Consider the following 13,132-nt stretch of genomic DNA (forward strand, 5'->3'; position numbering starts at 1 on the left):
ATAATAAAATTTAAATATTAAAAATTAAATTAAAATATAAAAGTATAACTAATTAAAATTGGATTAAGTTAATGAATGGTCAAAAGACATGGAAGGAAAAGTTGTGACTCCCTCAACAATGAGATATATAAGGGAGAAGAGAACCTCATTTGAGAGGGGGATAATTTCGAAATCAGAAGTGCACATCTGATTTAAATAAGAAGTGTAGATCTGATTAGGAAAGGTGAAAGGGTGTTTCTCTTGCCAAAGGGCATGCATGATGAAGAGGTGTGACCTCTCCTTCACATTGAGAGATATAAAGGGAAGGAATCAAAGCATCTAGTGTCATCACCATGGATTGGATCAGATCAGAACTGTTATTAAGTTACGGGCTATAACATCTTTGTTCTTGGTGGTATGCATGAGAATGTGCTTAATAAGTATACTTAATATATGAAGCCTGATAATGTTCTTATGCAGAATTAATAGTAATATTAATATGGACTGATATCTATGACAATGAAACTTAATTTCATATACATTCATAATACATAAGAAATTAGTATACTTATAGTCTAAATCATGTTATTATTGTCAGTATTTAAGAAGATGGGAATGAGATGTTCCAAAGAGGGGCAGTCTAAATCCAAGCAATAGGTTAAGTCCCAAGATAGGGTGGGGATCAGTGACCCATAAGCCTTAAGGGTATAGACCCAAGATAGGTAAGGGCTTGGATTTGTAATCTTTGAGGGAACCTATTGTATTTGGTCTCTAAGTGCTTTGGTAACATACATAGACCCTTCTCCCTTAAAACTGTGTTAATGTTTGTAGCTTCAGTTGAATGATCATTTAGAATACATATAATATATGTTGATTAATAATAATATATTATTATGTTATATTATTATATTATTATTAATCATATAAAATTTAATATTCAATATTAATCTATTATATTATTCTAAATTAATAATTGATTGATGAAACATTATAATATTGATTAAATTATTATAATTAAAGGAGAGACATGTTCGTTTAAGGACATGCCTCTCCAAAGGAATATATATAGTATAATGTTATTCAATTTGAGAATATATAGAATTCCAAGAATGCAAGTATCAGATTGAATTAGATATATACATTAAAATACATCCAATAAAAACTGGGAAAATCAACATGGTATCAGAGCTCAGGCCTGTGAAGTTTAATTTGGAGGTTGGAGAGGGTTGGAGAATTCAGTTTTTTTAGAATTTTCAGTTTGAAATATGCCATTGTATGGCCCTTGGTTGGCCACAAAATGAGGACTATAATATATGGATGGAAAGATCTGTGTTTCTAGTTTTCAAATATGTTTATCTCATCAAATTTGATTCAGTTTTGTGCAAGATATGACGACTTTGGTGAAGGTCACTTGAAACCCTACCTAGGGTTAGCAGTTTTGGGAAAAATGTCATAACTTTTGTTTTAACCGTTGGATCTTGCTATAACTTGGAAGAAATGTTTGTAATTAGCTTTTCTAACATCTCATCGAAGAGATTGGATAAATGTGGTAAATTGCAAAAGTCATTAACGACTATGTGTGGCAGATCATAATGAAAGTGTTGATCAAAATTATGAAAATGTTCTACATCATTCAAAGGGAATTATGATGAGAGATGATTCATGCGTGATATTTCTTATATGGGCTCACCTTATGAAAGAAAATGTTTTAAACTTAAGGACGAAAGCACAAAAAAGTGAATTAAAGGGAGAAATAAATTGATGCTTATAAACGAATTGATGATTGAGACCAGATGCAGAGGGAGTCTGACATTTCAAAAGAGGACAAGAGGTTGATACAAGAACTTGAGCTTCAGAGGGAGAAGATGGTTCAGTCAACTTGTGACAATTTCGATCATAGTGATTGAGAGGGATTTTCACTATTGAAGGTGAAACACTTATGAGGTAAATAATGCTAAAACACATGTATGCAAGTTAGAGAAAGCACTGTATGGATTAAAACAAGCTCCCAGAGCATGGTACGAAAGAATTGATAGTTACTTATTAGAGATAGGTTTCTCTAAGAACATTGCTGATCCAAATTTGTATTTCAAAATAATCAAAGGTGAAATGTTGATACTCATATTATATGTAGATGACTTATTAATTACAGGCGAAGATCATCTCATTGCAAAATGCAAACAAGAACTAGCTTCAGAGTTTGAGATGAAGGATTTAGGTCTACTCCATTATTTCCTTGGATTAGAAGTATGGCAAAAACCAGATGGTATTTATCTAAATCGAGGTAAATACACCATTGACATTCTGAAGAGATTTGGAATGATGAATTGTAAGCCAATGTCATCTCCTATGGAAACAAACCTACATAAACTAAAAGAAGCTATAGAAGATTCCAAATTTGCAGATCCAACATTATACAGACAGATTATTGGATCATTAATGTACCTAGTCAATACCAGACTTGATATATGTTATGCAGTAAATGCACTCAGCCAACACATGGTTGAACCCAAAGAAATACATTTGGTTGCAGTAAAGCATATATTGAGATATCTTCAAGGTACCTTGGACTATGGACTGCATTATGAACACACTGCATTGAACCTACATGGATACTCTGATTCAGACTGGGTTGGAAGCGTGATAGACAGGAAGAGCACTTCAGGATGCTGTTTCAGCTTGGGATCAGCTATGGTATCTTGGATTTGCAGAAAACAATCATCCGTAGCTCAGAGCTCCACAGAAGCTGAATATATAGCTACATCCATGGTAGCTAAGGAAGTTGTATGGTTGAGGAAATTGATAGTAGGACTGTTTGGTGAAAGTCTGAAGCCTACTATCATTCATTGTGACAATCAAAGCTGCATTAAACTTTCAGTGAATCCAGTTTTCCATGATAGATCCAAGCACATTGAGATCCCATATCACTATGTAAGAGACATGATAGAGAGAAAGGTAATAAGACTAGAATATGTCAATACAGGAGATTAGACAGCTGACATTCTCACCAAACCCCTAGCAAGAGTGAAAATTGATCATTTCAGGAGGTATCTTGGTATTGTTAAAATGTAATTGATGTCTAAAATTATGTAAACTTCTTGGTCATATACTTGAGTATATGAATTATGTAACCTTTCCCTGTGTTCATTCCTAAAGGATGATGATTCTTTAGTTAATGAACACTTGTATTTTAACATTGTAAGGTGACGATCTTATAAATGTTTGGAAGATCATATAAACTGAAAATCAGACAATTTGAATATCAGTAATATGATACGTTATAGTAGACATTATGTAAGTGGATTAATGTCAGTGCACATACTATAACAGGGATATCAAAGTGAGTATATCCTTAGTATCACAGGCTAATACTTAAAACATGGATATCAAAGTGAGTATATCCTTAGAATCACAGGCTGATTCTTCACACCTAGGTGATGTAATTATCATGAGATTAGTGTTGAGCTAAATTAAGTTTTAGGTCTATACTCCTAAGACTAAGAGGGAGTGTTAAATTTAGTCTCAGTCATAATTCTAAAATCGTAATCTGTTTTAGCGCCGAGAAAATTCGATTTTATACTTGCGATTTAATTTAGTATTAAACTAATATACTAGTTTGTTATTGTTATGTTTGGTTTAAGTAATCCCGCCAGTGTAGAAGGATCGTGGCTCCACACAGGGGTCACGACCCTATGTGGAACCACGTGGTTCCACATAGGATCGCGACCCCCTGTGGAGGCACGATCCAATGAAGACAAATGATATATATCCGCCACCCTTGTTGAATAAAATTACATACGATACATGTGGTGAATGTAGAAGATATAATTGCTTGGTTTTCGCATCTGCAGAGGCAAACTGATAAGAGCTTGTGGATAGAATCGCCGACTGAGGCAATCCACGTGAGAGCTCATGGATAGAATCGCCGATTGAGGCAATTCACGTGAGAGCTCATGGATAGAATCACCGAGGCAATCCACACAAGAGCTTATGGATAGAATTGCCGACAGAGGCAATCCACGCAAGATCTTGTGAATAGAATCGCCGACGGAGGCAAATTCACACCTTGAGACTATGGTCCCCTGTGATGAGCATCATATGGTTGATGCAAATACTCCCAATATCATGAGATGATATTTTTGAGTTATGGTGAATATCATGTGCCTTGATATTCTTGTTTATACCATACTTCTTGATATCATAGTGAGATAATATTTTCTCTATTCCATAATTAATCTAGACTTAATGCATTTGCATTGATTTTATCTTCCCTAGCTAAGAGGGAGTGTTAGTTATGTTTTGTGTAGCTATGGTGAGGGCCATAAGTGTTGACATGGGAGATCACTACACATTATGTCTGATCATCCTCCCTAGCTAAGAGGGAGTGTTAATGTTTGTAGCTTCAGTTGAATGATCATTTAGAATACACATAATATATGTTGATTAATAATAATATATTATTATGTTATATTATTATATTATTATTAATCATATAAAATTTAATATTCAATATTAATCTATTATATTATTCTAAATTAATAATTGATTGATGAAACATTATAATATTGATTAAATTATTATAATTAAAGGAGAGACATGTCCGTTCAAGGACATGCCTCTCCAAAGGAATATATATAGTATAATGTTATTCAATTTGAGAATATATAGAATTCCAAGAATGCAAGTATCAGATTGAATCAGATATATACATTAAAATACATCCAATAAAACCTAGGAAAATCAACAAATTGAAGTAGTAGCAGGGTTTGATATCTATATTAAGAACTATGAATAATGAAATTAATCATCTGATGAGGAAAATAAATAAGTACTTATTAATAACCTAATAAATTGAAGAATATCAATGACTGGCTTCACGATTAGTCTCTCAATCAATTTTAGTATATTGAAATAGATTAATCATGTTAATCAGGTAGGGGACATTATAGTCAGCGGAGCAAAAAAGATAAAACCCTGGTTTTATGGGCCATATAAGACCCTAAGAAGGATAGGTGAAGTATCCTACAAATTGGAATTGCCCGAAAATAGCAGAATTCACAATGTCTTTCACGTATCCAGACTCAAAAGAGTGCTAGGGCAACATGTTACCTCTTGTGTGGAATTACCCCCACTTGATGTCGAAGGCAAATTAATCTTGGAACTTGAAATTGTCCTCAATGTGTGGGAGAAGATGTTGAGGAATAAGACTATTTTCAAATTCTTGGGTAAGTGGAAAGGCGTACCCATAGAAGATGCTATGTGGGAAGGAGAAGAAATCTTCAATCATCCCTACTTGAAATTGTTTGAGGACAAGCAATCTCAAGAAGGGTGGACTGTCATGACCCAACCATAGAAGAGTAGACACAGCACAAGGGAAAATTGTCTTGGTCCAAGACTTCTCGATTTTTTGAACAAAAATCTACACCCGCAACCAATAACGGTCTATCATATGACAAGTGAAGGAAGATTTAACCAAATCGATGGAGAATTCGTTAAGGCAAGGATTAACCCCAAGAAGGTACAATTGATGAAGGGTCGAGGGACACAAAGGCAAGGGACAACCCTTATGCAAACCTTTGCCCATAAGAAGAGACAGGCCTCTTCACTCGGTGGGAGGATATAAATAGAAAGATCTATCTCCAAGGAAGGGCATCGAAGAAAACCATTTTACAACCATCAGTCAAGAAGATCACATTCAGATCAGACGTGAGAGTAGCAAAATTTTAACCATTTCAGATCTGTATATGAAACATCTAACATTCCTAATAACTGCTCTTATATATACATGTATGTATGTATATATATGTATATGTATATATGTATATATATGCAAGGGACAACCCTTGTGCAAACCGTTGCCCATAAGAAAAGACACGCCTCTTCACTTGGTGGGAGGATATAAATAGCAAGATCAATCTCCAAGGAAGGGCATTGAAGAAAAACATTTTACAACCATCGGTTAAGAAGATCACATTCAGATCAGATGTGAGAATAGCAAAATTCTAACCATTTCAGATCTGTTATTATATGTAAAAGAGAAGTTAAATATAAAAATGCATGTCTGTTAATAATTTGTTTGTAAAGAAGGAGGTGTAAGGTGGGAAATTATTAGATTGCCATCTAAGTAGGTCACCTCGAGTGGATGTCCATGTTGCTTGACACTAGGCCAAGAGGGCAAAGATCTGCTCTTGGGCCTAGATAGGACGATCAAGATACCCTTATTATGATCTTCTCTCTCCTATCCAATAAAAAGGATGATAAAAAAGTATACAAAATGTCCTCCTAATGTCCTTATTTGCAGGAAGAGCACATGGACTTAGTATCCGCTCTTGGGCTTAGTGTGAGATGGCTTCTTTCTCCAAACCCTAATGTGTTTGAATAGTAGGGAGTAATATAGATATTGCATATATATTGATTTAAAGATTATTGTGTTATTATCTAACCCTAATAGTTGAAAGTATATATATCTATATGTTTCCTTGGTTGTGGTTGCAGGATCTAAATTCTGAAGTTCTGAACTCGTATTGTTTGAGGAGATATTTTACTTGGTAAAGATATAACCCTAACCCTAACTGGTTGCAATTGTGATCCTAGGGCAATTTAATATAATGTTAGCTTGAAATGAATTCAACTATAATGTTTGTGAATTTAAGTCGCTTGTGTAAATTTGTTTGGTCTCATAGGTACTGATGTTTTCACACATTGCTTCATTGCAAATGGGGACCCCCACTCTTTTGCCTGTTAGCATAGCTGTTTTTCTTAGGTTAGTTAGTCATGCATAGTTTGGCAGTAGTTTCGTCCCCTAGCTCTTAAAGAGGGTAATGTCTTGTCAGTTAGGAATTGGTAAATTGAGTCAAGAATTAATTTGTTTCAAGTCTGGAATCCTTGATTGGGTGTTGAAGTTCAACATTGCAAGAGTTGTCAAAATGGTGAAAGTTGTCAAAATTATCAAATGCAACAAATGTTGTCAAGGATGTTGTCAAAGGGAGAATTGAAAATGTAGGGAATGGATTTAAGTCCATGGGATCAAATTACAACAAATTCCCTCTCCATGCTTAGTTTGTGCTCTATTAAGGTGGAAATATGACTAAGTGTTCGTATGAGTGAAATTGCATATCATGCTTGCAATTCCACCCTAAGGAGAAAGAAACTGTTCCTAAGTATTGAAAAGGGGACATTATTCTTTGACGAACTTACAACCCCACCTTTTAACCTTGCAATTTCCAAGTCCACAATGAAATTCAATCAAGGAATGTTCAAGATATGCAAATTTTCAACAAAATTGCATAAGAATATATGGGCACAATTGCACACCCAGCTTGCAATCCCCCCCTCCTAGCATGGGAATTTCCTCCCCATGTAAGAAATGCGCTCAAAGAATTTTACTAAAAATTGTCTAAGTTTTAATCAAAAGGGTTGGGATTCCTTGATTGTTTTGCAGAACCCCAAAAAAAGAAAACCTAAAAAACATCTAAAGTCTGTTCGCTCAGGAGTTGCGCATGTGTTGCAGCCGCGTCTGACTCACTGGGCTGCGGCAGACTTGCTGGTGAATGTTTGTTGACCCTTTATTCGCACATATTAAAAGTCAAACCGCTCTCTGCTCGTGCCTACGACGTCACATCTGCGGACTAATGTCGTATTTCATTGAGCTGTATATAAGAAAACCCTATCGAAAATCCTAGCAAAAAATGCCTAATGAAAATAAAATTAATAAAAATTAACAGGTTTTTTAATGCAAATATGTTTAGCAAATTTTAACGAATTTTTTTCTGATTGCTGAATATTTGATGGATTTCGAACTTCATGTTTGAAGTTCAGTGAATGCTGTGACTTAGGTTACATGCAAGAGCCTTATATCATTGTAAAGGCATTGTGTTGATTTTGAGATATTGAGATGGCAGGTAGGTAGTTTAACTCTCGTAGTAGATCTTGTGGAATAATTTTCTCCTTAGGACCTTAAGGAGTATAGTCTGCTGCAACCCACTTAAGGATATTCTTTCTAGAGTCATTGAGTATATAATTACATAGGTACTTTCTATACATCTTTTGTGTTGTACATTGCTGTTATATTTTGGCATATAAATACCCACTTGGCCAAATTGCCACGTTTGCACTTGTAAAGAGCAAAGATTCAACATATAAAAATGTGTCAAACAATAACAAAAATATGCAACACAATATGCATGTTGTGTATCAGTGTATCCAAAATTACCAAAAGCAAACAATTTGATCACTGGATTTCAAATATTCATTAAACCCTAGAAAATGCCATTGTGTTTATATGAGACCATATACTGTTCCTTGAGGAATGAATTAGTCCAACAAGTCCCTTAATATGACAACTGAGTCAGCTACCCAACCATGATACTCACCATCTCAAAATTCCTTGCTCAACATGATGCCTTTACAATTAAATAAGCCTTCTTATTTATGATCAGTTATCCAATAATATTATAATAGTGGGGGATGGTAAATCCTTAATTCACATTGACATATTACCAAGTATAACAAAATCTACAAGTCACCCATTAGATCTGATGATTCAAACCAGGGGTTTTGTGTGCTGGAAATTGGCTACTTTCTAACCACTAATGCATGATAATATATTAGTTGTTGGTGTTGAACGTTCTCCTCTCCATTACCTTATTACATAAATAATAACAACTTTAGATGTAATGTTTTATGCTTGTGGAACTTATGGATTTCTACATCAATATTGATATTCAAAAGATGTTGTTCAGTTTCTGTAAACAGTTTACATTGACTTTTTTTATTGTTTCTAATAATTTTATCAGTGGTATGGCAACATAGGAGATGGTAAAGACATTGGTGAGAACAGTTGATCTCTAAATTTGGTTGGGGGAATACTGTGGATTTCAGTATCAATTTGAATTTGTTGGCAACATCTCTTGTCATATATAACCCCAAAAGTTTTAGCATTGAAGTTTTATTTATTCAAGATATTGAAGTAGTCATGATTACAGATCCAATAAAATATAAAAATGTTGTTAGGTGTAATAACCTGTATTGTTGCACATATAGGAGAAGCTGTTACATCAGTTTTGGCCTTGTGAGTTGTGGATATGAAAGGTGTACTCGATGTGCAATATGTATATTAGAGAAAATTATTGCGTAGTTTCAAATTTGTGAGTTTGTAATCTGGAGCTGGCGTAATATTTTTTAAAGATTTGTAGTTATCTTACCTTTGACTAGTTTGAAATTTGAGCTGATGCATATATTTTTAGTTCATTGTTCAATAAAATATTTAGATTACAATGTTCAAATTGTTTGACTTTTGGTAATTGGCATATTTCTCTTTTTGCAAATTTGCAGGTCACTTACCATTTCTTTCACTGGAAGAAGGGTACCCCTTTTTCAGAAGATCAGGGAATATATAATAAGCTGACATGGTGGGAACAGATGGACAATGGAAAGCAGCTGACGCGTAACAGAAAGTTTTTGACTGTAGTTCCTGTAGTCCTGTGAGTAGGATCTTCTCCTTGAATATTTTATGCTCTGTATTTCCCAACTTCAAACATACATCAGATTAAAGGTCTTTCTCTGTTCAGAGAGAAGAAATAGGACATAGAGACAATAACATAAGTCATTGCTTAGCCTAGACACCTGTTCAGTAATTATGGTAGTGTTTGTAGTATGTACCTACATTCCTTTGTAAGAACTTTTAATTGAAGAAATTAATATCCAATTGATAGTTCTTAACATTCCCAGTTTGGTACAACAATGTTGAGACCTTTGATAAAATATGAAATTTATATCTAAGAAAATAATGTACATACAACTTTAAACCATACTTACATCTAAAATAAAATTACTACAATTTATGGATGGAATTTGCATTTATTGATAGGGGCTCCATATAGATCAAATGCACGTAAACTAAAATTGTTGCAAGGCGAACATTTGCAGCTGAAGTCATTATGTATGGTCATTGTATGGTAGAAGTGGCTAATACTGCTTGCGGCTAAGGACCTCTAAATACAAGCATCATGATCCTATTTTTTAAGAAAACAAATAGCCAGATTAGTAGCAGTTGGGTTTTGGATTCATTTCCTGCTGATAGTCCTTTTAAGTTCCTGCTTTTACGACTACCTGAATCCTGTATTATGTCATCCACAATTTATCAAAACTCTTCTGTTTTGCGGCTTTGCAAGCTTGGAATGAAAATCTAACTTCAAATCCAAACAATATAATCCAGTGTCTGTAATGTCCCTACTTTGAAATTTAATTTAATAATAAATAATAATAATACTAAAATTAAAATACATAAGAATAAATATAAAAATTAAAACTAAAATATAAAAGAATATAATTAAATATAATTAAAATTTGATTAAAGTTAATGAATGGTCAAAAGGCATGAAATGATAAGTTGTGACTCACTCAAGCGTGAGATGTAAAAGGGAGAAGAGGACCTCATTTGAGGGGGGGAGAATTTGGAAATGAGAAATGCAGATCTGATTTAAATAAGAAGTGCAGATCTGATTGTGGAAGGTTGTGTCCCTTTCAAAGGGCAGAAAGAATGAAGAGTTGCACTCCTTCAACGGGTGCTAATGGTGAAAGGGTGTGTCTCTTGCCAAAGGACATACATGATGAAGAGGTGTGACCTCTCCCTCACATTGAGAGATATAAAGGGTAGGAATCAAAAGCATCTAGTGACATCACCATCGATCGGATCAGATCAGAACTGTTATTAAGTTACAAGCAGTAACATCCTTGTTCTTGGTGGTATGCATGGGGATGTGCTGAATATGTATGCTTAATATATGAAGCCTGATAATGTTGCTATGCAGAATTTAGTAGTAATATTAATATAGACTGCAATATGTATGACAGTCATACTTAATTTCATATATATTCATAATACATGAGAAGTTAGTATACTTATAGTCTGAATCATGTTATTACTGTCAGTATTTAAGAAGATGGGATTGAGTTGTTCCAAAGAGGGGCAGTCTAAATCCAAGCAATAGGTTGAGTCCCAAGATAGGGTGGGGATCAGCGACCCATAAGCCTTGAGGGTATGGACCCAAGATAGGTAAGGGCTTGGATTTGTAAACTTTGAGGGAACCTATTGTGTTTGGTCTCTAAGCGCTTTGGTAACATACATAAACCCTTCTCCCTTAAAACTGAAGTAGTAGCAGGGTTTGATATCTATATTAAGAACTATGAATAATGAAATTAATCATCTAATGAGGAAAATAAATAAGCACTTGTTAATAACTAATTAATTGAAGAATATTAATGACTGGCTTCACGATTAGTCTCTCAATCAATTTTAGTATATTGAAATAGATTAATTATGTTAATCAGGTAGGGGACATTACATTGTCCATCAATGAATCTTGGGGTCACAACTCTTCTGCTTTAGTGAGAATTAAATTTATTCCTCTTGTATAGATGCTACCTGCCTTTGATATTTAAAGGCAAAGCTCCGACTTCACTCTCAGCTTTGCATGCTTCCACAAATTCTTTAGAATAAGATTTTCACGTATTGTTAGGAATTCTCACTTACAATTTTGTTGTTTTCTTTTAGCCTAAGTATCCTATTTGGAAACACAGCCATGCCTAGCATTTCTTTTGATCCTTCTGTGTCACCAAGCTTTGTACTGTTAGAGCTGAATCGCTACCCACAAACATTTCAGCACCACAGGTTGTTATGTAGCAAGGAATAGCACATTCCTGGGTATCAGAATTCTTACCTCTGGGGCTACTTCCATGAAGATATGGATTAATCATTTCATGAGCATAGAATTGAAGCTCAACATATACTAAGTGCTCCCCTTATGACAAATTTAGATTGTCACTTCGTTTATAAATTTTACTTCTCTTTGTGGCTCGCTAACTTCCAAAGCTTTTGGGTGTAATTTATTCTTGTTTCTTGCTTGATCTATAAATGTAATTACTCTTTGTAGCTCACCAACCTCCAAAGCGTTTGGGTGTAATTTACTCTTCTTTCTTGCTTGATCTTCAAATGTAACTATGCTTGGTAGTCACTAACTTTAATTCATTCTAGTATAATTTATTCATAGATTACTAAGATTAGGGATCTCTAAGTTATGTTAGTGCTTATCAGAGCTTCAATGTTGATTATCTAAAAAATGTTTGATTATATATGTTAATAGATTCCTGTTACAGCAAAAAAGGCAGGGAATTATTAACTTTTGAAAGATTTACAGTTTACACCATGATATCATTCTGATCCAGCCTGATGTCTTTACTGGTCATGAAGGCCAATATCGCAAAATATAAAGCTTAAATCCAGAGAGGCTATAAAAGCCCACCCATCAAGGCCACAATAATAATCTATGGATTATATACCAGTTATGCTAAAGCCAGTAGTGACTAGAGTATCTGCAGGGTAATTACATCCACACTCATTAAAATATGATTTAGAATAGCAATACATAAAATAAAAAAGCAAAGTGATTTATTCCTCCTCTGCATGGCACTATTCAAAATGTCCAGCAGCAACATACAAACCACAACCATCCTTTACCCTGTAGGGAAACCAAACATGAATTTATTGGGCAATTTTTGAAGAAGGCAAAATCTCTGTAATATTCATCCTACTTAATTTAGGGGTCTGCCAACTGCAAGAACCATGCAATTGGCAGTTTTAGCCCCGAGCTCCCCAAATTTCACATGGTCAAGGCCATCTGTAACCATCTGCTTGATAACATTAAAGGTGCCAGGGATAGGTGGTTCCAGGTGTTCAGTTACTCCTTTTAAGAAATGCCATATAGTTCTCCAAAACATGGATGCCTTTATCTTTGGCAAGGATATTACTTCCTAACTCCATAATCATTTTCTTTGTGTATCGTCTTAGTTTCAGGGAGGTCCTTATGCATTTGTTGGAAATTATCTCTTTCATGGTTTAGTTTAAACCTTATCCATCAGAACCCAACTGAAGTATCATCTGCTCTCTCAGGATTTTAACTTTTTTGCATGACTTTCAAAGGTCTGCCAAACTTGGCAAATTCTGAAAAACCAGCAACGGCAGCAGTAATTGCATGGGAAGAAGTCACAAAAAAGGCACACCTTTAGAATTAGTACAAATCAATGCCAAATGAACATGGGACTACTGAAATTGCAATCATGATGTCTAATTACCTGATGCTTTGAAAACATTGAA

At 34.5% G+C, this 13,132-nt stretch overlaps 1 protein-coding gene across 2 annotated transcripts in view; it reads left to right on the plus strand.

The window, feature by feature from the left end:
- Window positions 1–13,132, plus strand: part of LOC131038110 (uncharacterized) — a 64,511-nt gene that overhangs the window by 39,563 nt on the left and 11,816 nt on the right. For both annotated transcript variants that reach the window (XM_057970425.2, XM_059214052.1), the window contains exon 2: window positions 9,313–9,461. In XM_057970425.2, the coding sequence (XP_057826408.1) occupies window positions 9,313–9,461 (149 nt within the window). The remainder of the gene's footprint in view (window positions 1–9,312; window positions 9,462–13,132) is intronic.

The sequence above is a fragment of the Cryptomeria japonica genome, chromosome 11 (assembly GCF_030272615.1).
Source record: "Cryptomeria japonica chromosome 11, Sugi_1.0, whole genome shotgun sequence".
Taxonomy (NCBI): Eukaryota; Viridiplantae; Streptophyta; class Pinopsida; order Cupressales; family Cupressaceae; genus Cryptomeria; species Cryptomeria japonica.